General features: G+C 38.0%; 2 protein-coding genes across 4 annotated transcripts in view; both read left to right on the plus strand.

The window, feature by feature from the left end:
* LOC129922554 (uncharacterized) overlaps window positions 1-7,867 on the plus strand; it is a 44,360-nt gene extending 36,493 nt beyond the window's left edge. The window contains exon 2 of the mRNA XM_056009192.1: window positions 5,141-7,867. Coding sequence (XP_055865167.1) covers window positions 5,141-7,867 — 2,727 coding nt within the window. The remainder of the gene's footprint in view (window positions 1-5,140) is intronic.
* Window positions 1-24,793, plus strand: part of LOC106069596 (uncharacterized) — a 28,870-nt gene extending 4,077 nt beyond the window's left edge. Inside the window, exons 1-2 of one of the 3 annotated variants that reach the window (XM_056008752.1) lie at window positions 7,825-8,436; window positions 16,090-24,793. In XM_056008752.1, coding sequence (XP_055864727.1) covers window positions 16,436-20,620 — 4,185 coding nt within the window. In that variant the 5' untranslated portion in view covers window positions 7,825-8,436; window positions 16,090-16,435 and the 3' untranslated portion in view covers window positions 20,621-24,793. Of the gene's footprint in view, window positions 1-7,824; window positions 8,437-16,089 lie in introns of those variants that run through there. The other 2 variants (XM_056008753.1, XM_013229299.2) reach the window with 2 other exon arrangements.
* Window positions 24,794-26,657: the final 1,864 nt, after the last annotated feature.

The raw sequence follows: 26,657 nt of genomic DNA on the forward strand, positions 1-26,657 counted from the left end.
ATTCCGTGAGAACCAAATATACTCCACTAAGGCATGCCTTAAAGGCCAGTGGCTCAGCTACAGCCCGTCCCCCGTGGTCGCTACTTTATTATTGCGGCTCGAGCATTGTGGTGAAGAAGGAACGCGTGAAGGGATCGTGCTCCTCTAGGTTAAAGGTCAGGCGTATAGCCTACCTTTGAGGGTCACGGGCTCGTTAGAAATGTTCACGTTTTGTTTCAAATCACAAATAGGTTAAATAAAAAAAGATTGACTATAGAGATATAATAGTAACGAATACAATAGCAAAAGAAGATTTTTATTATTTTCTCTTTTACCCAGGCCTTTCCCCCAACTGCACTGTCATTCACTTTTGTAACTTAAGAAAGGTGTCTAGTTTCATTTTCGTTTTGCGTTTTGTCGCCTCTACATTACAACCTATTACACATGTTAGACACTTAGTTGATATAGAGACGCACCATAGTTGACGGACTTTGAACGCGACATTTTGTGACGTCACACATGCAAGAAAATGACGTCAATCAATAAAGAATTTTCACTCGTTAATCAGAGTAACCTGCTCTTTGTTTTTAAGATCCAATTTACGTTCTTTAAGCTATACAATACAATGAAAGATAGATAGAGAGAGAGAGAGAGAGAAAGAGATGAAACCGACATGAAGAAATGTGATGGTGATATTATGGAACCTAAATAAGAAAAATGAAGATAAACAAAAAAGAGTAAGATTTGGTGTGTGTGTGGGGGGAAGGGGTTAAAATAAATTGACAAAAAAAAAAAAACAATTTCAAAGATGCCATTTTGAAAGATATCTGTTACCTACTACAGATAGATAATAACAATTACATTTTCTAGAAGCGACAGAGCTTAGGAGTTTGAGACTATAGTGCTGGAAAGTACACACAACTTATTAGATGGTTTCTAGGTAAGTTTACGTTTCGAGAGACGCTCTATTCCCTTGGCAATTTGTCCTGCGACTAATGAATTTAATTAGTCAAAAATAATTTTGACAACTGCGGTCACAGGTTGGACATCTAAATCTATAACATTTTCACCCTTCTTTCTACTTCTGGTGTGTACGCCTTCTGCAATCCACAATCCTTTCTTAATGCTTGCTCTCCATCTGAATCTATCCGGTGCCTCTTTTTACCTAATGTTGGTGTCAATTTTGACTTTTGACATGTCGTGTTCGACCTCGGACAATCTACAATATAAAATTATTGGTCCTGACCACTCATAATCACTTGCCGTAGACAATAAAATACGAAAATTTAAACTATTCTTTCTTCACTAAAGTCTAGGACACCTAAGCCTTTATCAAGATCAAAACCGCAATGATTAAATTTACAGATGCCAGTGTTGTATCGTTCCAATTCGTAATCTCTACTATCTATGTATGAAGCGGCATTATTTTGTGTTCAGTTTATATCTTTTTGCATATTTGTGTACCCGTAATCGTCTTGTTCTATCATTTCTAAACTTGTTACTGTTTCTTAGCTTGATAGTTGCCTTTCCATTGCCTTTGGAAATTTCGCAGTCCTTTTACACGTCATAAATAACTAAATTAATTAATTAATAAATATTCCATTCCATCCTTTGTAGGATCTGAGTTATAGTTGAACAAACTTGTTCGAGCCTCGTCGACTGCCCACATAGTTTGGGAGCACTGACCGAAGTTCATCTTCCGAGATATCCACATATGTAGTGGGAACCGGGTAGCTGTGTGATATAATCAGATACAAATAAAAATTATAATAAGCAAATCCAATCCAGTAAAAAAACAAGTCCTTTGAATTTGCATAACATATTCTTCGGCGGTGACGTATTATAAGAAAAGCTAACCCAAATTAAAGCAGCTAACCCCCCCCCCTCCTCCGGGTCAAACAAAAATCTAGTAATTCGAACATGCAGTACGTTATGGCTAGTGACACTGAAGCCGAATTATTTCTCTCGTGTGTACAGCTTCCTTACGTTAGTAGATGCGGCTGAACTTCAAACCCATCTGGCTGGGCAATACATATTTATTGTTCGTTTCAATGTTTGCCCCGTTCTGTCATTTTGAATATATTTATTCAGCTCTTCAATGGAAAGTAGAGAAAAGATAAAAAGACAGGAAGTTGAAGAGTTTGTTTTCTGGTTGCTTTGGTGTTAATACTTTAATAGTATTGTAGCCATAGACATAAATAAACATAGACTGGCCGAAGGAAGTAACTTCATGTAACTTGAAAACATGTATATATCTATTGTATTCCGATTTCCAAATTATGAAATTATACATGATCTTCATTCTTAGAGATAAAACAAAACACTAGTAAAAATATTGTAATACTTATATAGGTTATGGCTGAAATAGATATGAATAATTAACTTTTATACTGTTCATAAATGCTGTATAATAAAGTACACAAAATTGAAAGTCACAAATTTTCGTTTCATAAAACTCTTTAATCGGCCAGTCTATATTTATTGATGTCTATGACTATGATTGTAGCAGAGAGCTAAGGAGTATCATAGAGACCCAAGAAGTTGTCTGCAGTTTTTTACTTTTTCCCTCTCACATATATTGTTATTGTTGGCTTTAATATCTTTTTTTCTTCTTGAAATGTCTGATTTTTAATTTTGTTTTCTTTGATTTGCAAACTGGGCTAGCTTATTCTTAAGAAAGTCGGCCCTCCGCCTTTCAGCACATCAGCACCCCACTGCTTCCACGTCGTATCTTTCGAATTCCTCTTTCTTGCTTTGAAGCAGTAGGATCTGTCAAGTATCTCTAGATCTAAACGTGATGTACATTAGAAACAATCTTTTCTTCACCTTCATCTATCCCTTTGTATGTTGAACCGTTGGGGCACCACACAAGATCTATTTAGAGTCTTTTTCTATTCCTGTCTTTTGCCGTGGATAGAATTCCATTCAATGTCAGGCCTGTCCATTCTTTGGTATTGATTTTTCATCGCTTTCTCAGTCTGCCTCTTCTTCTTTTTCCTGGTACTGTTCCCTAAAGGAAGGCCTTTGTGAGCCCTGAGTTTTCTAGTCATATGATTATAAATAATTCAAAATTTTTCTGGTCCGTCATCACAGTGGCATCACTTGCTTTCCGGGGGGGGGGGGCGGACAGAACGTTGCGGAAGGCACCACGTGACACCCATTAGGGGTCAACGCTAAAGTGATAAAAATTTTGTTTTTTTTTAAAGATTTATTGTTATCTAGATGCACTAACAAACTTCTGGTCTTTTAATGATAAAGATAGCTTTACTGGAAGTATTTTTTTTAAAGGCTCATTTGAGATGGAGATAACACCATTAGCAAGCCTCAAAGGTTGACACCAAACCTAGCTACGCCTCTGCGCCAACATTTTCGATATATTTGTGTATAGTCTGTAGACTACGGTTTAGACAAAGAGTATTGTTTCTAAAAACTTTATTACTGTATAGACAGGTTTAAGGAGCCCGCCTTGTAGGACCACATGCTTTGAGCAGCTCTTAGACGGCACACCTGGAAACTCATTCTCCTGGTGTCAGAACCTAAAGCTTCTTAGTCATCACAAATGACGTTGTGGTTGGAAGGGGTGGGGGGAGGGAGAGCTGCCGCGGAGACCTGGACCTTTCATTGCTAGAGTTTCACATTCATCAAGGCTGGTGTCAGGTTCTGTATCGGTGGTGTCCGATTCCCTTGCGCCCCTGTCACAAAGGCGCCCCCTTTCTCCGCTTCTCGTTGACAAGTGTCAGGACAATCTAAATTGTAAAATTCCAGCTCTGGATCAGAGCTACCCATTTAATGTATACACACATTAACATAGCCACATGCACAAATACAAACAAGCACACAGTCCTACCCACGATGCAATGCCATTGACCGCGACACACAATCAGTGGCGTGCCTTCATTTTTGTTGTTGTTGTTGTCTTTCATTGGGGTGTGAAAGATAAGTGTAGATGGGAGTCGTCGTAAGCAGACAGAGACCAGAAGGAAGTCTCAAATCTTAACGGAAGAACCATTTGAATGGACAAATGTTAGAATCAACGTACTAAATGTCAAAACCATAAATATGTTATGGAACTAAATGTCAAAACCATAAATATGTTATGGAACTAAATGTCAAAACCATAAATATGTTATGGAACTAAATGTCAAAACCATAAATATGTTATGGAACTAATTATTAAAACCATAAATATGTTATGGAACTAAATGTCAAAACCATAAATATGTTATGGAACTAATTGTCAAAACCTTAAATATGTTATGGAACTAATTGTCAAAACCATAAATATGTTATGGAACTAATTGTCAAAACCATAAATATGTTATGGAACTAATTGTCAAAACCATAAATATGTTATAGAACTAATTGTCAAAACCATAAATATGTTATGGAACTTATTGTCAAAACCATAAATATGTTATGGAACTTATTAAGCTTTTACATTGGTATTGGGCTAAAAGTAAAAAATAGGTAACTACTTTCCATGGTTGTCGGTCAAGCCAAATGAAAGACAAATGTAGAGTATTTTTTACCAAGCTTATATCAACTCACTTTGTCTGTCTGTCTGGTATGTCTGGTAAAAAGTTTGAAAATGTTCTTTCTCCCATTTCCCAATCTAGGATCAAGTTAAAACTTTATACAGGTATTCATTGTACCTGACAAAACATGAATCAATAAAACAAAATCCACCTATTAGTTAATTAATCATTGGGGATTATTTTTTTTTTAAATATTGAAATAAGGGCAACAAATGCTACTTAATGAGAGATGTAGATGTATATATGGATTTTGTCCCCTTATTTCCCGGGCATGCTACCCTGCCTCATAGTGGCGCCCGGGTGGAAACGATCGTAGGAGGAAACGATTAGGCTAAAGGGTAGCAAAACAAGACTCCCGTGGGGGTGCCTAAGGGGGTGCGAGAGCATCCTCATTGCACTGTGCGAAGTTGTAAAAAATCTCCTACAACCTTGTTACAATCCAGGCGATGTTCCTCAAGGGGCCGTTACATAAATGGCGTGTCCCGCACAGTTAGCCTGTTATAGAAAAGGAAAATGGCGGGGGTCTTAGTGTACGCGGTCTCTTGCCGCGAGTCTGATCGTGACCTCCGTGACTACAAGATCTGCAGTTCCTTCCTTGCTGTTCATTCTAAAAGAATCAATTTCAGACTACAAGATCTGCAGTTCCTTCTAAAAGAATCAATCTCAGACTACAAGATCTGCAGTTCATTGCTGTTCATTCTAAAAGAATCAATCTCAGACTACAAGATCTGCATGCACTTGCTGTTCATTCTAAAAGAATCAATCTCAGACTACAAGATCTGCAGTTCCTTGCTGTTCATTCTAAAAGAATCAATCTCAGACTACAAGATCTGCAGTTCCTTGCTGTTCATTCTAAAAGAATCAATCTCAGACTACAAGATCTGCATGCACTTGCTGTTCATTCTAAAAGAATCAATCTCAGACTACAAGATCTGCAGTTCCTTGCTGTTCATTCTAAAAGAATCAATCTCAGACTACAAGATCTGCATGCACTTGCTGTTCATTCTAAAAGAATCAATCTCAGACTACAAGATCTGCAGTTCCTTGCTGTTCATTCTAAAAGAATCAATCTCAGACTACAAGATCTGCAGTTCCTTGCTGTTCATTCTAAAAGAATCAATCTCAGACTACAAGATCTGCATGCACTTGCTGTTCATTCTAAAAGAATCAATCTCAGACTACAAGATCTGCAGTTCCTTGCTGTTCATTCTAAAAGAATCAATTTCAGACTACAAGATCTGCATGCACTTGCTGTTCATTCTAAAAGAATCAATCTCAGACTACAAGATCTGCAGTTCCTTGCTGTTCATTCTAAAAGAATCAATCTCAGACTACAAGATCTGCAGTTCCTTGCTGTTCATTCTAAAAGAATCAATCTCAGACTACAAGATCTGCATGCACTTGCTGTTCATTCTAAAAGAATCAATCTCAGACTACAAGATCTGCAGTTCCTTGCTGTTCATTCTAAAAGAATCAATCTCAGACTACAAGATCTGCAGTTCCTTGCTGTTCATTCTAAAAGAATCAATCTCAGACTACAAGATCTGCATGCACTTGCTGTTCATTCTAAAAGAATCAATCTCAGACTACAAGATCTGCAGTTCCTTGCTGTTCATTCTAAAAGAATCAATCTCAGACTACAAGATCTGCATGCACTTGCTGTTCATTCTAAAATAATCAATCTCAGACTACAAGATCTGCATGCACTTGCTGTTCATTCTAAAAGAATCAATCTCAGACTACAAGATCTGCAGTTCCTTGCTGTTCATTCTAAAAGAATCAATCTCAGACTACAAGATCTGCATGCACTTGCTGTTCATTCTAAAAGAATCAATCTCAGACTACAAGATCTGCAGTTCCTTGCTGTTCATTCTAAAAGAATCAATCTCAGACTACAAGATCTGCATGCACTTGCTGTTCATTCTAAAAGAATCAATCTCAGACTACAAGATCTGCAGTTCCTTGCTGTTCATTCTAAAAGAATCAATCTCAGACTACAAGATCTGCATGCACTTGCTGTTCATTCTAAAAGAATCAATCTCAGACTACAAGATCTGCAGTTCCTTGCTGTTCATTCTAAAAGAATCAATCTCAGACTACAAGATCTGCAGTTCCTTGCTGTTCATTCTAAAAGAATCAATCTCAGACTACAAGATCTGCATGCACTTGCTGTTCATTCTAAAAGAATCAATCTCAGACTACAAGATCTGCAGTTCCTTGCTGTTCATTCTAAAAGAATCAATCTCAGACTACAAGATCTGCAATTCCTTGCTGTTCATTCTAAAAGAATCAATCTCAGACTACAAGATCTGCATGCACTTGCTGTTTATTCTAAAAGAATCAATCTCAGACTACAAGATCTGCAGTTCCTTGCTGTTCATTCTAAAAGAATCAATCTCAGACTACAAGATCTGCATGCACTTGCTGTTCATTCTAAAAGAATCAATCTCAGACTACAAGATCTGCAGTTCCTTGCTGTTCATTCTAAAAGAATCAATCTCAGACTACAAGATCTGCAGTTCCTTGCTGTTCATTCTAAAAGAATCAATCTCAGACTACAAGATCTGCATGCACTTGCTGTTCATTCTAAAATAATCAATCTCAGACTACAAGATCTGCAGTTCCTTGCTGTTCATTCTAAAAGAATCAATCTCAGACTACAAGATCTGCATGCACTTGCTGTTCATTCTAAAAGAATCAATCTCAGACTACAAGATCTGCAGTTCCTTGCTGTTCATTCTAAAAGAATCAATCTCAGACTACAAGATCTGCATGCACTTGCTGTTCATTCTAAAAGAATCAATCTCAGACTACAAGATCTGCAGTTCCTTGCTGTTCATTCTAAAAGAATCAATCTCAGACTACAAGATCTGCATGCACTTGCTGTTCATTCTAAAAGAATCAATCTCAGACTACAAGATCTGCAGTTCCTTGCTGTTCATTCTAAAAGAATCAATCTCAGACTACAAGATCTGCAGTTCCTTGCTGTTCATTCTAAAAGAATCAATCTCAGACTACAAGATCTGCATGCACTTGCTGTTCATTCTAAAATAATCAATCTCAGACTACAAGATCTGCAGTTCCTTGCTGTTCATTCTAAAAGAATCAATCTCAGACTACAAGATCTGCATGCACTTGCTGTTCATTCTAAAAGAATCAATCTCAGACTACAAGATCTGCAGTTCCTTGCTGTTCATTCTAAAAGAATCAATCTCAGACTACAAGATCTGCATGCACTTGCTGTTCATTCTAAAAGAATCAATCTCAGACTACAAGATCTGCAGTTCCTTGCTGTTCATTCTAAAAGAACCAATGTACTAAAAAGAAAGTGTATGTATGCGTGTACACGCTAATGTACAAGTCAAAGAAACTTGGAAAGAAAGAAAGAATAAAAAACATATACGGAAAAGAAGAACGAAAGTGACAGACAAGGAAGTAGAAAAAGATGAAGTAACAATGAAAGAAAGTGACACAGAAAAAAGAAACAAGATAGTTGGAAAAGTTTGTGAAAGAGTAAAGGGAAGAAGAAAGAGAGAGAGAGAGAGAAGAATCTGTCTCACCTGAAAATCGCCGGAATGTTGCTTCTACCGGTGGAGTGTGTACCAATAAGCTGCTGGAAATGGGGGTAGGCAGGAGGTGTAGGGTTGAACCAGACGGCTCCTTTTTTTTTTTTTTGGCACGCCCGGAACCATCGCACATGAGCGCGCGTGTGGGAGTAGATGAGCAATATACTGCTGACCCAGTTTCACAGATTTTAATTTTTCTTTTATGTTTTAAAATGTAGCCTCTATCGTCTGGACGTTTAGTGTGACCTGTTAGGGCAGGGGAAACTCTCTTAATAACCTGGGCCTAGACACAATTATACGAGTTCCAACTCAGTAACAAGAATTTCTGGATTTTTGTTTCGTTAATATTGGTAAAGGTATTTAGCATCCGTCTTTTACATTATTTGTATGTTAGTTTCAATATTTGTATGTTACTTTCATTATTTGTATGTTAGGTTCATTATTTGTATGTTAGTTTCATTATTTGTATGTTTATAAATATTTGTATGTGTATGATATGCATTTGTAAACAAATTGTAATTTTAATATTTAACATTTCGTCTTAGAAACTAGACATTTCTGTTGGAGATTTTCATAAAATGGAAGCAAATAGTTTGTGTGTCTCTGGTGTACAGAGTATTTGTAAACTAAGATTTTTAAACCATATTTAATTTTTCTTCACTATTTTTTTTTAAATAAAGCTAACTCAGTCTGTCTGTCTGTCTGGTAAAATATTGTACACGTTATTTCTTCGACAACCAATCTTGGTTCATGCTGAAATTTTGCAGTTTTTTCTTTTACCTGACAACACTAGAATCAATAAAAACAAAAATAAACCAATTAGTTAATAAGCTTTCGGTAATTAATTATTATTTTTGGTATTTCGAACAAGGGAAAGAAATAGTACTTAACCGAGGTGATAGTATAAGCTGAATTAATCCCCTTTATGCGTCGCTGTTCTAAAATGAAAGAAACAACATATATCTATGCAATCTTCTCTAGTTATAAGTAGCAGAGTGGTTAGCCCGTCGGCTCGAGGAGGCGTGAGCCACGAGTTCGAATTCAGGTCGTTCCCCCTTTTTTTTTTTCTTGTAAATGCTTTTAAAAACCAATTACGGTAAAATCCACATCTTTCTCCCCCCCCCCTTTTTTCCCGCCCATTTTCCCAACTGGTCCAGATAAGTGACAGAAATAGTGCTTAAAAACATTGGTAAACATATTGTTAATCGCAAAGATTTATTGTTGTTGGTCTAGATCTGTAAAAAATTTAATTACATGACTGATACAAACTAATTGATAGAATTACGCTTCGTATAAGCTTTTTTTAAAAAAACAGTATATTGTTTATGTTATTGCCTTTGTCTAATCGAATTCAAATCAAAACATATACAAAGACCATATTACTGGCAGCATAAAAATCTCCAGCAGACTTCTAGAAATTTAAATGTAGGGTATCAGTGTATACAGCTACATGGTATTGTATACACTTTTTTTATATTAAATTAATTTTGTTTGGCTTGGTTTGGTAATCTTCTTACCATACAGTGGCGTAGCTATGGTGGGAGTAGGTTGGGGGAGAATTTGAAAATCCCCCCGGGCCCCCACTTGAGAGGGCCCCCAAATGAGTGTTTTTCACATTAAATATTAAATATAACGCAAAATTCAGGAGCTCCATAAAAAGGACAATCTCCCCCCCCCCCCGGTCCTCAAATGATGGCAAATTCCTAGCTTAGCCCCTGTTCCCATAGAATGCTGTGCTTGAGTTACCTAACAAAAATGCAAAAATCCCGACCATTTAATTAACTTTGAAACTAATAAAATAAAATATAAACTAATTTTACGATGAAGTAAAGGTATTTTAATATATGCATCTCTCTCTTTCTCTCTCACCATCTGTCTGTCTGTCCGTCCGTCCGTTCGTCTTCTGTTTATACAATCTTAAAATGCTTATGAGGAAAATGTGCTGCCGCGTTCAGGTGTTGTGTTTAACAAAACTGGTTGAATAATGATTGGGTAGCATTCAGACTCAGACACTTTTAAGTTTGATAATCAGACGCTGCATTTATTACTCTATTGCCTTGCCATAATCATTCAAGAAATAACACAAGTTTATGTTTTCAATTTTTGTTTACCTGAGATTGCGCGTGTAATTAGAGTTACCTCGCATGTGCTTTCTTTGCGTGTGTGTTTGTGAGTGTGACTGTAATTAGTGAGTGAAACATGTGTGACTTCTTAGCGTTTTAGAATGCATGAAATATAACCGTCTATATCTACATTGTGTGTGTTGTGTGTGTTTACTGAGATTCAAGTGTGCACATGTGTCAGGTGTCTGTGAGTAGTCTGAATGAAAGTATTTCATGTTTTTTAATGTGAGAAAAAGTGAAGCTCAGGAACTTATTTGATCATATTATTTGAACGTATCGTTTGGTCGTATCATTTTAGCGTAGCTGTAATTGTACCATTTAGATCGTATAGTTTGAGAACATCTTTTTAGAGTATCGTCTTAGTGTATCTTTTTATCGTATCATTTGAGCACGTCATGTAATTGTATGATTTGATAGTATCGTTTGAGCGCATATATTTTAGCGTGTCAATTTAACGTATCAGTTGAAACGTTTGATTGAATCATTTGATCGAACATTTGATCATATAATAATATGATTTCATATTAATATCATTTGGACGTATCATTTTTAACGTATCATTTGATCATATCTTTTTAACGTATTATTTGATCGTATCTTTTTAACGTATCATTTGATCGTATCTTTTTAAACGTATCATTGGATCGTATCTCTTTAACGTACCATTTTGATCGTATCTTTTTTAACGTATCATTTGATCGTATCTTTTAAGCGTATCATTTGAAGGTAGCATTTGAACGTTTTGTTTTAACGCACCATATTCGACGGCATTAACCAAAATAATTACCGCTCGCTAACAGAAATAAATCCAATCGACCCAAAAGCGGAAAGGATGGGGTGGGGGAGGGGGGAAACTAATTTTGCCCACCCCCTTTTTTTTACTTCTGTTGCTGGTAAGTGACGAGGTAGATAGAGTGTTGAACATGACGTCACTCTGGATATACTCACGGAGACCTGGGATGTGAGTCATGAGTACGTTTTGTCAAGGATGAAAGTATGAGCAGGGGGGCTGGAGGGGGGGTGAATGAAAATAGCAACTATTTAGGTATGGCAGTTACATCGGCTAGTGCAAACAAAGATATAGTGAGGCGAGAGAGAGAGAGAGAGTTGCGAAAGCTGGGGAAGAGGGAGAGAAAAAGAGAAAGAGATAAAGAAGACGATAGAAGAGACAGAAAGAGAGAGAGAGCGAGAGAGGTAAAAGAGAAATGAGGAAAGAAAAGGAGTGGGAGATAAATGAGAGGACAGAGAAATAGGGAAAGGGGGGGGGGAAAGGATAGAGAGAGAAGGATAGGATAGAGAGAAAAGGAGAGGATAGAGAGAGAAGGAGAGGATAGAGAGAGAAGGAGAGGATAGAGAGAGAAGGAGAGGATAGAGAGAGAAGGAGAGGATAGAGAGAATGAGTGAAGAGAAAGAGAGATACAGAGGTAGGGGGAAATTGAGTATGATTTGAGAGGAGGTTAAAATTGACAAAGCAGTGGAAGGAAAAGGAAGAATGATTGAGAGAAATAGAGAGAGAGAGAAAGAACGTTGGGCGCCACTTGTTACGTTGTGTTATGTGAAGAGTTTTTTTTAATAATGCAACAACACAAAAAGTCAACGTCATAGATTATAATTCATTTAATCTTCATGAACACTCAAACCACTATCTAGTTTCTATTCCTCCATTTTGGTTCCTCCTTTCAACACGCATTCGCACCGTTCCACATTTACACTAATATGCGCACGTAACAGTCTACCTTAAACAGCCATTCCACCCCAGAGTCAACTTTAAACAGCCATCCCACCACACAGTCAACCTTAAACAGCCATGCCACCACACAGTCAACCTTAAACAGCCATGCCACCACACAGTCAACCTTAAACAGCCATCCCACCCCAGAGTCAACTTTAAACAGCCATCCCACCACACAGTCAACCTTAAACAGCCATCCCACCACACAGTCAACCTTAAACAGCCATCCCACCCCACCGGCTATTACTAGTCAGATACCCTGTCAACTAGGGCCACCTTAGAAACATTTTAATGTGTAGGTGTTTAAGAAATAATAGGATAGTGTATCACCCAGAGTTGGGCGGTGAGGTAAATGCACGCTTAGTACTCATCTGTCTATCCCAAAACTCCTGCGAGAAAAGAAATGGAGACGGTTACATCCCCTAGTATACCGGGCTCTATCCAACTGGACCAGGGGCGGACTGAATATATGGGCATTCGGGCAAATGCCTGGTGGGCCGGTACCCAAATGGAGCACCTAAAGGGCCTCATGAATGCCGCAATAGAACGCATTAAATTGTTAAATGTTTCATAATATTCTCTTGTAAAAGGGGCCCTCCGAGCGTCGCGTTAAAAAAAAAATAATCTTGTACAGACTTTACAGTGTAATGCTAATTTAATGTAACACTTTTTCCAAACTAATGTAATAGTCTACATCCGTAGACCGTGCTGCAAGTAGGCTTCATCCTTTTTAGGGCCCACATTTTTAGCGATTATATAGCAACATAAGGCCTACTATATTTCTTCAAAAGATACAGAGTTGTATGCATGCGTTCAGTTATCGATACATTATCTAACTTAATAGAATGATTTTGAGGACAGTAGACCTAGAAATGGATGTCCATCATATGATATACAATTTGAGGGCCGGATTGTATAGAAATGCCCGGGCCTATGTTAACACACAGTCCGCCCCTGAACTGGTCATTCACACACACACACAAATCAAACAGATCCTCCACTTTAACCAAAAGGTCGTCAGACAGTGAACTTCTAAATGTCAGTGCTCACAGAAACATTGGTTGGTAGTGAATGCTGGGTAAAAAAGGCCTGAGGTTAGGCGCGCTAAGACTTTTGGAAAGAAGGAGTAAAGAGAACAAAACTAGCCGGGCTCGAGATTAACATGTGGGTAAGGTTTGTTTACTTATCAGGTAAAGCAGGTTAGATGCTATTGGCGTTTTAGCCCAGGCTAGAGTCTTGCTATGGAGTGGACTTGACCTCATTGTGAACGAACACACACACACACAAACGAAAATAAAGTACATATTTACCTTTGACAGAATCTCGGAGGAAATTGATCTGTATCTATATTGTCAGTGCAATGGGACCTGATTGGTTCATTCAATTCATGTACAGACTGACTGACATATCTCTGATTCTCCCACTTGCCGAGAACGAAAAAATGATAATTCAACCCGTTACTACTTTATGTGTGCTTAGAACAACTGAGCAACTACACGATCGAAACCACAGCGGTTGAAATTACCGAAAAGATTTTTCATCCGCGATTTCGACCCAACCTTTTTTGGAAATCTGACTTTTTTTTTAAACTACAAGGTTATTCTTCTGTTTACTTTACTGTTTACTGGGAAGCGTGGTCGAGAGGCTAAGTACGCTTAGCTTGGCTACTTATGAAGGGGGCTCGAGGTTCAACACCCGACTCTAGCAGAGTTGTGTTTACTGAGCGCCTGAAGGCAGCACGGAAAAACCTTCTCCTAGATAACCCCCCCCCCACACACACACACACAATCTCAACTGAGATTGGACCAAAGCGCTCTGAGCTTGAAAGTAGCGCTATATAAAAACAATAATTTATTTTACTTTTTGTGCGTAATTTCCATGATTCTAATAGCACCCGGTAAGCTCAGTTGGTAGAGTATCAGAACAGAATATGCAATATTCAATTTAGAGCGGCGACCAATCAATGGGACTAGTTCGGCTTATGCGACCACTTCAGTCAAGTACAATTTGTTTCTTTTGTTAGAGATACCAAACAAAATAATTAATTACCAATAGATAAGTAACTAATTAGTTCATATTTTGTTGTTGATTCTTGTGTTGTCAGGTTAAAGAAATAGTCGTGCTAAATTTCAGATTGATCCGAGAGTTGGTGTGTGAGAAATAACGTGTACACACATTTGACCAGACCGAGTGAGTTGATATAAGTTTTGTAAACAGATATTACCCCTATGACAAATTGATTATTCAAAATTAAAAAAAAAGGGATGCAACTAATGATGAAGAGAGAACGAAATAGCGAATAGGGATAAAGCTATTCTTCGTGATTCTCTCCCTTGTCTGGGTACGAAACCATGAACACAGATTAAAGCTTCAATTTAACATTTCATTACATCGGATCTTTGTGGGATCCATTTTGGTAATGGGCAGGGCTACAGAGGGCACGTTGATTGGCGCTGTCTGGGGCCATGTGCTGTGTAGGACAAAGATAAACAAGGCTCGATCTTTTCACTTATCTCCCTTCAGTCTGTTACTCTTCCAATAATGAAAATCACTTTTTTTTTTAAACTAGGAGGCGTGGAGGAAGAATCAGCAGGGGCGAGGGAGGTGCAAGGTTTATTTATAGCACAAACACTGACGCTATGTGTTACTGCTGGGGCACTCTGACAATCATTCGAAAACCACGAAGAAAATGTTGTTATTTTAAAAAGAAAATATATTAAATTGCTATCTTGGGTCATAAGAACCATTCAAGAAAATCGTTAGTGTTGCCAGATTTATATTTCGTAGTTTTATGATTCTCGAAACTTGTATGACGTAATCCACAGCCGTCACACTCGTAACATTTCTTGAGTTGACTGTTTCAAATTTGTGTTATGCTTTTCGACCTCGTTTTGAAAACGAGGCGTGGTTTTAACCCATTAAAAACACACACACACACACACTCACACATACACTGTGACATACAAACACGTACTTATGGTTCGACAGTAAAAGGATTTTTCAAAACTGTGATATGCGTATCACTGGTGGTACTTCAAGCCATGCCAAGTGATGTCACTTTGGTTCCCAGGAATCGACGCCTTTTCCTTTGTCGCCCCTCTATGCGTTCCCAAGTTAAACTCTTCCTCGTCATTGTCCTCAGAGACTCTTGAAAATCGAAAGCCTATAGAAGTTTGATGTCACTTTTTACCTTTACCTCTCCCTTAGTCTCTTGGACTGTTGGGGCACCAAGCAAGACTCGCCGACCGTCTTTCTCCATTCCTCCCCGTCCTTTGCCCTGTTTAGAACCTCTTTCAATGGCAGGCCCGTCCTATCTTTTATGTTGTCCCCCCCTCCCATCGCTTTCTCTGTCTGCCTCTTCTTCTTCTTCCTGGTTCTGTTCCCTGTAGGAAGGTCTTTGCGAGCTTTGCTAAATAAAAAAAAAATTCGATCTGTAGAATGAATGTCAGAACGTTGACATATGCTAGGTGTGTTCATATTTGGACTTCAGTTTTTGAAAACTCTGTCGCTTAAAAACTCAGCCAGAACAACAGAAAAACGAATTGTTCATTGATTTGTGCTATGTTTGAAAACAAGAAAAACAAATACTTTTTTTTTTAAAACAGATTTTATATTTAGGGTAGCTGTATCAATTAGTTTGGATCAATCATGTAATCACATTTTTAATAGATCTAAATAATAAATCTGTGCGATTAGAAATATTAAAGCCTCTTCAAGACTCTATACTAAGTGTACTTAGGAAGTGCTCATGAAAATAGAATGTTTTATAGCTATCTAATTGTTAATGTCAAACGTTTTTCTCTACAAAGTATAAATGAGACTAATTCAGCTTATACCACTTTATCAGTCAAGTACTATTCATCTCCTTTCTTTGAGATACCAAACAAAAATAATTAATGACCAATAGTTCATTGCCTAGTTGGTGAATTGATTCTTGTTTTGTCAGGAACAAGAAATAATTGTTCAAATAGTTCAGCTTGATCCGAGAATGGGTGTGGGAGAAATAACGTGTACACACTTTTTACCAGACAGACAAGTTGAGACAAGACAGAGTTGATTTAAAGCTTTGTAAATAAATAATTTAATGTTGTAATATAGTCTGCTATATATTACTTCTATCTTGTCTAATCTATTTTATAAAAATCTTCTTTCAGATTCAATCTTCAAGCATCTCATCAGCCTCTGGATATCTTGAAATAGAAAGATTCAATTTGATGTTAAATAAAGCATTTATGTAACAAAAGGAGAAAACATCTCTTGAGCATTTAAAAAGACAGAGAAAAACAAAACATCGCTTGAAATGGAGTATTAAACAAAAAGAGGACTTCTTTTTTACTTTGAGAACTCATTCAGCACGGTGCAGTAAACAATTCATGACGTGTCAAAGATACGAGTATTTGTATAGAAATGTCTAGTTATAAAACAACTATTGTGACATTTGTCAACAGAACACGCCTCTGATGTGGTGGCACAGGATAATACATTTCAGACTTTTTATTGATGGCTATGATTATGATGACCGATCCAGAACGACGGAATTCTGAACCTTTTAAATCAGGACATCTTAATCAACAAGTTAAAAACACGCTAGAAAACGTCAAGCATTACTCTTTGGAGGATTTAAACTCCCGACATAACAGATGCCTTCCAAGCGCCTACGTCTCATGTCAGAAAGTCGCGGAGAACGGACAGCCGCCAAGGGAGAAACTCGTATTGAGTCTTGACGACGGGTATGGCACTGACAGTCGTTCAACTACCACGGCCTCCATCTCCTCCCCTCTGTCCTCCAGTCTGTCTTCTCTTAGCACCTACGAAGGTTCTCCCATAGGCGCAGGGAGCAACATCCCTCACCTAGAGCTGAGCAGCGCAGCACACTTCGCAATGCAGCGATCCCCCATAGAAAAAGGGCCTAGCGTCCTGGCCATGAGCCGATCCTCTATGAACAAACACATCAGCCTTCACGCTAAGAGGCGCGACGTGCAAATAGAGTCACCGGAAACGACGTCCAACCTCGAAGACCGACTTCGCGCCCTTACTACTATAGAAGAAGAAGATTCATTGCAGGATAGGAACCGGAGTCGTTACCACCAAGGAAACTACGCAAACGACACCTTGGCCAGACTGTCTCATTCTTTGGTGTCTAGCCCAAGAGATTTGAGATACAGTAGAAGAAGTACTCATAATCTGGATTTGACTTCTTCCAGCAATGAAGCTGCCACATTAAACACATCAGGCTTTTTCAGGGCCGTTCCAGTCCATGTGAACGATGCTGTAGAAGCAAGACCCTGTGATTCCACAAATCACCAAGAAAGGAGCTCATTAGCATCTCATTCCAAGTCCCCTCTGGATGGCTGGCAGGACTATACGACTTTTTTCCAGAAAGATACTGAGATCCCGTTGCATAATATTGACCCGGCTGGTCGAGGAAAGTTCACCAATGCTAGTGTGGACGATGTTCCCGATATGGATATAAATAGACAGCTAAGAGCGAGAATTTCCAATATTACCAAAAATCAGGTTGCTTTGAACCACGATGTTGATTATGCTAACCATGCGGTAGGTCAGAGTAAATCCGTCCCACCCAGCCCTTGTCAGCACCGGTCGCTTGGTCTGCACAGGACAGTGGGTGCTGAAGATGCAAGTCAGTACCTACCACAACACCAAACACAAAAAGCGTTACCAGGTGACAATGCTAACGGCACTGGGAACAACTCTAGACAGCGTCGTATAATGAGCTCCATGCCAGATCTTAGAAACTATGAGTCTTCTTCGTCGTGGCAGGCTGAACAGCAGCCCTCATCCCTTCCTTACCAACCGTCCGGATATACGCCTTCGCAACCACAGCAGTCATCATCGCTTTCTTACCAACCGTCCGGATATACGCCTTCGCAAACACAGCAGTCATCATCACTTTCTTACCAACCGTCCGGATATACGCCTTCGCAAGCACAGCAGCCGTCATCACTTCCTTTCCAACCGTCGGGATATACCCCTTCGCACCCAGAAAAGCCGCAGCAGTACAGTATGTACAGACAAAACCCCGAGCTTCCAGACGATCGGACAGATAGTCATTATCAACAACTCTATGACACAAGGCAGCAGCAGGCTCCATCAGCGTATCTGCATCAGCCAAGTTACCAAATAAAACATCCTGCTGATTCATCACATCATCATCCCCAGCTTCAATCGCAGTGGCAGCCTCCAGCTCAACCCAGCCGTTATGTGAACCTTCAGCCGCAATACGCCTCTTCTATTGATGTTTCAAATACAGGCAGCTTCGTTCGAGACAGCCCCCACCGCCTTGTAGAAGAGCAGGCAAGTTTAAATTACCCAGAGGTCGTCTTCAGGCGAACACGCCACTCTGCATCCCCAAGTAGTGCTCCTCCTAGACTTGACCGTTATTCTTGGCAGCCAGTAAATCTTAACGGTCAAGAGGATTTAGAAAACCGAATGAGAACAGTCCAGGAGAGGTCTTCTTTAGATCTCGGAAGTATTCCCCAACTTCAAAAACAGATTCGCGCCACATCTGAACTCTGCCTACAGGCATCAAGGAGACACATGTTCGCCTCTTCTGCAGATATATACAAACTGTTCTCGGGTCAAAAGAAAGGACCAGTTCCTTCTTCTCCAGTCACCCCAAGGCACAACATGTCCAACGATCACGGAGTGATATCTTCATCTAAAGAATCACTCAACTTGCCACAAAATGATTATGAAAATTCGTTGGAAAATTCATATCATAACAGCTTTATTCAAGAGAACATTCACCCACTTTCAAGAACGAAACCAAAGCTAAGAATAATTATGCCCCCTTCTGGCATTGGTTTGCAAACCTCCTCACCTGGGCCAAGCAGGCCGAGCTATCAGACCCCACCAGATTCAGCAATAAACGTCTCACCTGTTTTGAATGAGAGGGCACCAGACGCGGGCTCCTTACAACGGAGGAGTTTTTCTATGCATGGTGACCTCGCAGGTTACCAAAGACGACCCAGTGTAGAACTAGGGATTGAAAAATCAGGTTATTATAGACCCCCAAGTGTCGACATTGGGCTGGATAAGTCTCTCTTTCAAAGACCACCCAGTGCCGAATTCGGGATGGATAAGTATTCATATCAAAGACCTCCTAGTGTAGAAATGAGAATGGACAAACAGCTATATCAAAGACCTCACAGTGTTGATCCAGCTACTGATAATTGGTATAAAAGATCTTCTAGTGCAGATCTTTACTCTGATAGGCAGTGCGATAATGGAATGGATACCCCTATATTTCAAAGACCTCCTGGTGCTGATGTAAGTTTAAATATAAATAATACATTTTATCACAGACCTTCTAGTGTTGACCATGGAATGGATAAACCAACGTATCAAAGACCTTCTAATGTTGAACGAGAGATGAATAAGCATTCATTGCAGAATGTTGAACATTCTTTTTACAATAGACAGTCTCTTTCCAATTTTAGTAAATCCTCTTTTCAAGAACAGTCTAGTTCTGACGTTGGTTATGATAAGACACATCTTCAAAGAACAGCATCTCTTGACCCAGGAGTGGATAGACCCTTGTACCATAGACAATCCAGTGGTTATTCTTCAGAGACTGAACTACAGCAAATAGAATCCAATGCGGCGAAGAGGTGCGAGCAACGCCAAGAGAGACAATCGCGCAAAGACGGGCAAGATTTTGTTCCCTTGAACCGATCTCTGGACTCAAACACTTGCACAGACCAGACGGATGAACCAGCGGTTGACGAACCTGTGTACGTCAACCTCGCCAGTGGGAAGTCGGCAGAGGCTCTTAACAGATCATCCAGTTCCAGTGGGAGGACGCATCAATCATCCGGAGATATTTCAGGAAATATTATAGCTTCCGCTAACACATTGGCTTCCCGTTATTCGACCCAGCCTGACGGTGATCAGTATATTTTGACAGCAGAACAGCACAAGGTGCACCCAGATGACTCCCACGCAAAGGGGATCTACTCTCCCAACGATGATCCCAAGTTCACCAGCTTACCACAAGAAACAGGATTTATTACTCCACCTGTTAATCAACATGAAAAACTCTTTACCAGACATGACAATGCCCATTACATTATCCAAGATAAAAGCTACCAACAAAGGGACCATTATGTCAATCAGGGCAAAAGCCTTTACATCAACCAGGACAATGACACTTACAGCAGTTCAGATCAGAGTCATTACAGTAATGTCCAGCAAATGTTATCCCATAATAAGCCAGTGTTTCCTGAACCGGCCATTACCCAGAAGCAGGTAATCAACTTCAACAAAAAGCCGGTCACCATAACTAGTCTCGTGCCGCAGTTTGTCTATGAGGATTCACACGACAATACCAAACCCGCAGGCAGCAACGTGGCTGGGGCAAGGCCAAACTATCCGCTGACCCCTCACGTTTCGGTCCTGCAGGATTACCCAGTAACCCCGCCACATCCCTCTGAGCAGCACTCTGGTGACTCCCGTCCCCATGTCTCAAGCAGGCAGGCCGCCAATGTTATATACAGCAACGATACGGGAAGAACCAACTACATCAACCCTGTGCGACAGCCCCAAAGGCCAGGGAGCAGCGCGCGCCAGCTATCGCCCGCCATCCTATCGCAACTTTTGGACACGCCTTTTGCCACCAACATAATATCTGATGAACAGGGCGATAAACTGTCCACTCTAGTTTAATACATAGGCGTATACTGATTAGAATGTTACTAAAAGTTCGAAAGTCACTATTCCATGGAGCAGATAATCTAAAACTGATCTCTTCTCATAGCCAAAAAGCTAACAAGGATGTCACGTGACCAGCATAACGACCAACTACAAATCTAATAAACCTTATTAGCTGAATGGGTCCAATGACGCAATAAAATCCCGAATTACCCCATTCTTAACTGAACTGGGGGGGGGGGGTCTTTCGGTTTGGAAATAGTTGACTTCCAACTTTATCATCAGGCCTCCAAACTAAAGATGCATAACAATTAAGAATAGTTCACTATTTACATAACGAATGTGGACTTGCGAACTATTTCTCACTGACACGGATTAAATATCTATATATTATTATCAGAGATTCTCAATGTTTCATTGTAACTTTTCCTACCTCTTCAAATCATTTCCCAGCATGCAATACATGTGAGAAACACTACCGAACCACTTGTACAGATTTTTCACAATCTGACAGGCTATACAATTCGGCAATGCCAATCAAACTCAGACCAGAATTACTAAAACTTTGTCACAGGTTTGATTTATCGAACTCTTTCTACATTCAGAGTGTGTGTTTGTAAACTATTATTTTGATATGTTTGTACACTCAAACATTTGTTGTATTCGTTGTTAAAAAAATATGTATATAATCATTATAATGGTTGATCTTATATAAGTCTATGTTGCAGATTTGATTGTTATTTATATAATATTTGGTGTATAGAGCTAGTATATTCTAATCTGTCGCGTCTATTAGTAGTTGGCAGTGCTGTGTTCACATTTTTTTTCGAAGACAGTATAGTTTTATGTGCAGTTATCACGCCCTGAAATCCTATAGTTAATAGTGTTTTTATCTATCTATCTATCTATCTATCTATCTATCTATCTATCTATCTATCTATCTATCTATCTATCTGTCTGTCTGTCTGTCTGTCTGTCTATCTAATCTATCTATCTATCTATCTATCTATCTATCTATCTATCTATCTATCTATCTATCTATCTATCTATCTGACTGTCTGTCTGTCTGTCTTTCTGTCTGTCTATCTATCTACCTATCTGTCTGTCTGTCTGTCTATCTATCTATCTATCTATCTATCTATCTATCTATCTATCTATCTATCTATCTATCTATCTATCTATCTATCTATCTATCTATCTATCTATCTATCTATCTATAATCTTTATGCACATATTGTAAGACACATTTCCATATGAATAATGAAGTTTAATATTATTATTATTATATGTAAAGACGCTCTATCAAATGAGCTAAACCAACCAAACTTAAGTCTAAAATTGAAGCTTCCGATAACTGATTCAATGTTTGCTTTTGATCATAGTCTATAGAGAAAGTGTCATCTAATGGTAGGAATTGAAAAAAAAAAAAAAAAAAAAGCATACTACAAGTCCATGTTACGATTCTGATACTTGGTGTATAAAACACTGTAATAGTAAAACAGCCCCTACCTAAATAAATCGTAAACAGAAATCAAATACCTAGCCTATATATATTGTAGTATATATAGGTCGTAGGCACGACATGGCCTAAATTGTGCCGATGTGCCTCAAATCAAATCAAATCATATATAGGTCGTAACTTCTTTTATAGAGAAATAACTTTTTGCAATTTCTTTTACTAAAATTGTGGGCTATTCGCGTCTGACATCTATAATTTTTACTTGTACATACAGTGCCCATTGATGTATTTCAATATGGCTAAGAGTCTATTGCTTATTAAGTAGTGTGTTTAATTTATGCATGAAAGTACGTTTGCGCTATTAATGTGTGTATTTTATAATGCCTGAGATTGCATTAACATGTATTTTAATGTTGCCTTTATTGATGAATTGTTTTATACATTTTGTTTTTAATTTATTTGAGATTGTTTGAACTAATTCAAGTTGAGTCCAGAGAGTGTAGTGTGATCATTGTTGGATCTATAGAGAATGAATTTCTGCCATTATTATATCGTTTGATGTCTTGAGATTGTATAATGTAAATAATGTACAACTATGTGCTCATTTCTTTTCTTTATATATCTATATTCAAACACGGCCAGTTACTTAGAAGTTTGTGTATTCATTTTAAAGTCATGTATAGGAAAAGAAGCATTATACAACATATTAAAGAAAAACGTCTAACCCATTCTGTACATTACTATTCTGTTGTCCAACGGAATCGAGCATTTGAGAGAGGCTTTACAAAGAGAGAGGCGGCTAAGTGGTAAAGCGAGTGGCTTCCGAACCTAGGGGTCCCATGTTCGACCCTGGTGGTGACTGGTATTTTTAAATTTCTGGATCTTTAAGGGGCCTCTGAGGCCACCCAGCTCACATGGGTACCTGAGTCTAGTTGGGGAAAAGTAAAGGCGGTTGGTCGTTGAGGTGGCCACAGGACACCCTCGTCAACCGTGGGCCACAGAAATAGTTGACCTTTACATCATCTTCCCTATAGATCGCAAGGTCTGAATGGGGAAACTTTACTTTTTATCTTTTAAAAGAGAGCAAAGGCAAAAACCAGTAATACTAAATACAATAAATAAATGTAGATGTAGATCTGTATCAAGTACACACAAAATTGAAAAGAATCTGGCGTCCCAAATGAATATTTCATCATTTCGTCACTAAATCAGCTTAAACAAAAATACATTAGACAACCATTTTTTTTTAAAATAAACCTAATGTTAGTTGATCATTGACAAGAGTAGTGCAAAAATATATATTACTGTATCATTTTACTTCTTCAGAGACAAACGTTTCCTCTTTGCAACAATATATGTTGCAGCAATGTTGTCTACCTAAATGTGCTAGTGTTATATATATAAATATAGCCTTTATATAATTATTTTATTGACATCACATTCACAAGATTGCAAGTTTTGTAATGCAGTGTTTCCCAAACATTCTCTATCGGAACACTTCGCACATTCCGGCGGAACACATGGCTTATTTTTCTTAGGTTGAATTTTTTCTTATTTGTTTAAATAAATAATTGTAATAATTAAGCCCTATTCTAAATTCAGCATTATTATTTATTTTCAAGTATAAAGCTGTCATAAAATACAAACATAAACATTGGGAAATGTAAGGATTAATTCCCTTTGATGGTATTGTGTCTTTGAAGAGCTTAAATTCGTGATATCACGAAGCGTGGTCGAGAGGATAAGTGCGCTTGAACTTGGCTTGGCTACCTATAAAGGGGGCTAGAGGTTCGACTGCTGACTCGGGCAGAGTTGTGTTTACTGAGCGCCTAAAGGCAGCACGGAAAAACCTTCTCCTAGATACCACTGGTCCACAACTGAGATTGGACCAAAGCGCTCTGAAAATGCTATAAGCATGAAAGTAGCGCTATATAAAAGCCGTAATTTTTTTATTTATTTGATATTGGTAAGCTGAATTCTAATAGCTGGTGTGGCGTCTCAACTCTGTTACCATTCTTTAGTATTTTAATTTAAAGATAATACTAAGAAAATCCTGCATCCCCCAAATAATATTAATAATAATGGCAATGTCTTATATTCCGAAGATTAAGGATGAGTGCAGTGTTTCACGTGACAATGCAAACCCAGTCACGACCTGCATATTTTCCCTCATCTCGTGTGGAAATAGTGTTGTATTCTTTAGATAAACTCGACCAGAAATCATTTAATGTTTCATCTTTGTTTCAAATTGTAAAACAAATTTCCTCACGGATAATAAAGATTATTATTATTATTATTATTGAATTAGAGTCAAATCTAGAGCAGTTCAAAGTTCATAGTGATGTTGCTCTAGATTTTTAGCTTAGAAAAGCGAATAAAATAAGTTTTTCTGTTCTGCATTAATTAATTCACGTGTAGACCTACTAGTTAATTACTCCAATAGCTCATGGACCACTGTTTGGGAAACACTGCCCTAAAGTGTAAAAACAAACAAACATAAACTAATTTTAAATATTAGCTTCACAATCCTCCAGTTGGTTATTTTACAATGTTTCAATATTTTCCATATTCTTTTTTTTTTTTTTTTTTCATTTGCAATGTATCTGTTTGTGTGTTTTTTTTAAACACTTTGTATTTATATGGCATAAAGTTACATGTATAGACCAGATGACTGTAGAATGACTATGTAAGATAATGTGTAAATTGAAAAATAAATGTTTTATAAGTCATGAGAATGTTGTTTAATAGTAGGCCCCGTTGTTTTGTAGAGTGCAGAATACCGGTACGCTTGAAGATATAAGCCTTATGGGTCAGGTTGGGGCTAAGAAGCAATTCCTATGTGAGGCTTAGGAAAGGAGTTCACATATGAGAGTAAGGGAAGCAGTTCTTATGCTGAGAGTTACGATTATGAAAAGCAGTTTTCATGTTGAGAGTTAAGATTATGAAAAGCAGTTCTTTTGTTGAGAGTTACGATTATGAAAAGCAGTTTTCATGTTGAGAGTTAAGATTATGAAAAGCAGTTCTTTTGTTGAGAGTTAAGATTATGAAAAGCAGTTTTCATGTTGAGAGTTACGATTATGAAAAGCAGTTCTTTTGTTGAGAGTTAAGATTATGAAAAGCAGTTCTTTTGTTGAGAGTTAAGATTATGAAAAGCAGTTTTCATGTTGAGAGTTAAGATTATGAAAAGCAGTTTTCATGTTGAGAGTTACGATTATGAAAGCAGTTTTCATGTTGAGAGTTAAGATTATGAAAAGCAGTTTTCATGTTGAGAGTTAAGATTATGAAAAGCAGTTTTCATGTTGATAGTTACGATTATGAAAAGCAGTTTTCATGTTGAGAGTTAAGATTATGAAAAGCGGTTCTCATGTTGAAATTAAGAACACATTTCTTATAATATGACACTTGAGGATCAAAAAGTCGTATCTCAATGGCAGATGTAGACTAACACTAATCTATGAGTGACTGTGTGTATCACCAGTGGTAATAACAGAATTTGCGTATACCTTCTCCTTGGATAAATAGCGCTATCAAACTCCGACACATGAATAGCACAGATACATTTACGAAAACAAATGTAAAATACTTTAAATTCATAAATTACGTTAGGTCCCTTTTTATCTACTATTATCCTAGCCTACTAGAAGTTTGTCGAGATACTTTTAACCATAGACTTATATATTAGATCTAGACTGGAAACCGGAAATAAATTCTTATCTGCGATTGATCTGTTCACAGACCTATACATATAGAGATTTTTATGTACGTAAACTCTTTTTTCAGGCTCTAAGGGGAGTCGCCCAATCAATCTTTTCTGTCTTAGAAAAGTAATGATCTTTAGTTTTCAAAGTTTAGAAATAAGGCAAAATCATTTCTCAGATATTCCTGTTTGTTTCCATTGAGATAATGTTTCAAAAATCCTAGATGGAAATAATTCATGTTGATTTAAATATCTTATGTACATTTAAATAGATTGATACCTAGATCTTTCTAGATTATGTATCTAAAAATTGCAAAATAATAATTATGAGACGAGAGTATTCTTATTTTTGATGTTCAATAACTAGATCTAGATCTAAAAATTAAGTTATATGTTACATAGGTTAGGGTTGAAAAAAAAAACTTTACTTCTTTTAACTACTTTACAAAACAACGCCTTGATCCAACTTTCTAATAAATTTTCACGACATTTTTGTAGTGTTAAAAAATGTCCAGTCTAGATATAGTATACATAAGTCTATGCTTGTGACATTGTTCTATCTGAATTAGTCAGTCCTTACTTGTTATTGTCCTAAGAGGTGATTCGAAGACTCTTGGAACTCTAGGCAAACGGAAGCTAGCCTCCATCTGACTGTCTTAACAAACTGAAATGTCAAGGAAAGATCCAATCAGATGTATATTTTTTATATCCTATACATTGACTCGAATCCCAAGACACTCCGGTTTGGGCGAGGCAGAAGGTCGAGAACACCGGGGAAACTTCCACATATTCCATCTCTGTACCACACCAGCCCTTTCATATATCCGCTATTAAAATGGAGGAACGGTGTTTGTAGTGTAAGGGTGCAGGATAAAGCCGGATAGTAAAAATAAGAT

Source organism: Biomphalaria glabrata, chromosome 13 (assembly GCF_947242115.1).
Source record: "Biomphalaria glabrata chromosome 13, xgBioGlab47.1, whole genome shotgun sequence".
NCBI lineage: Eukaryota > Metazoa > Mollusca > Gastropoda > Planorbidae > Biomphalaria > Biomphalaria glabrata.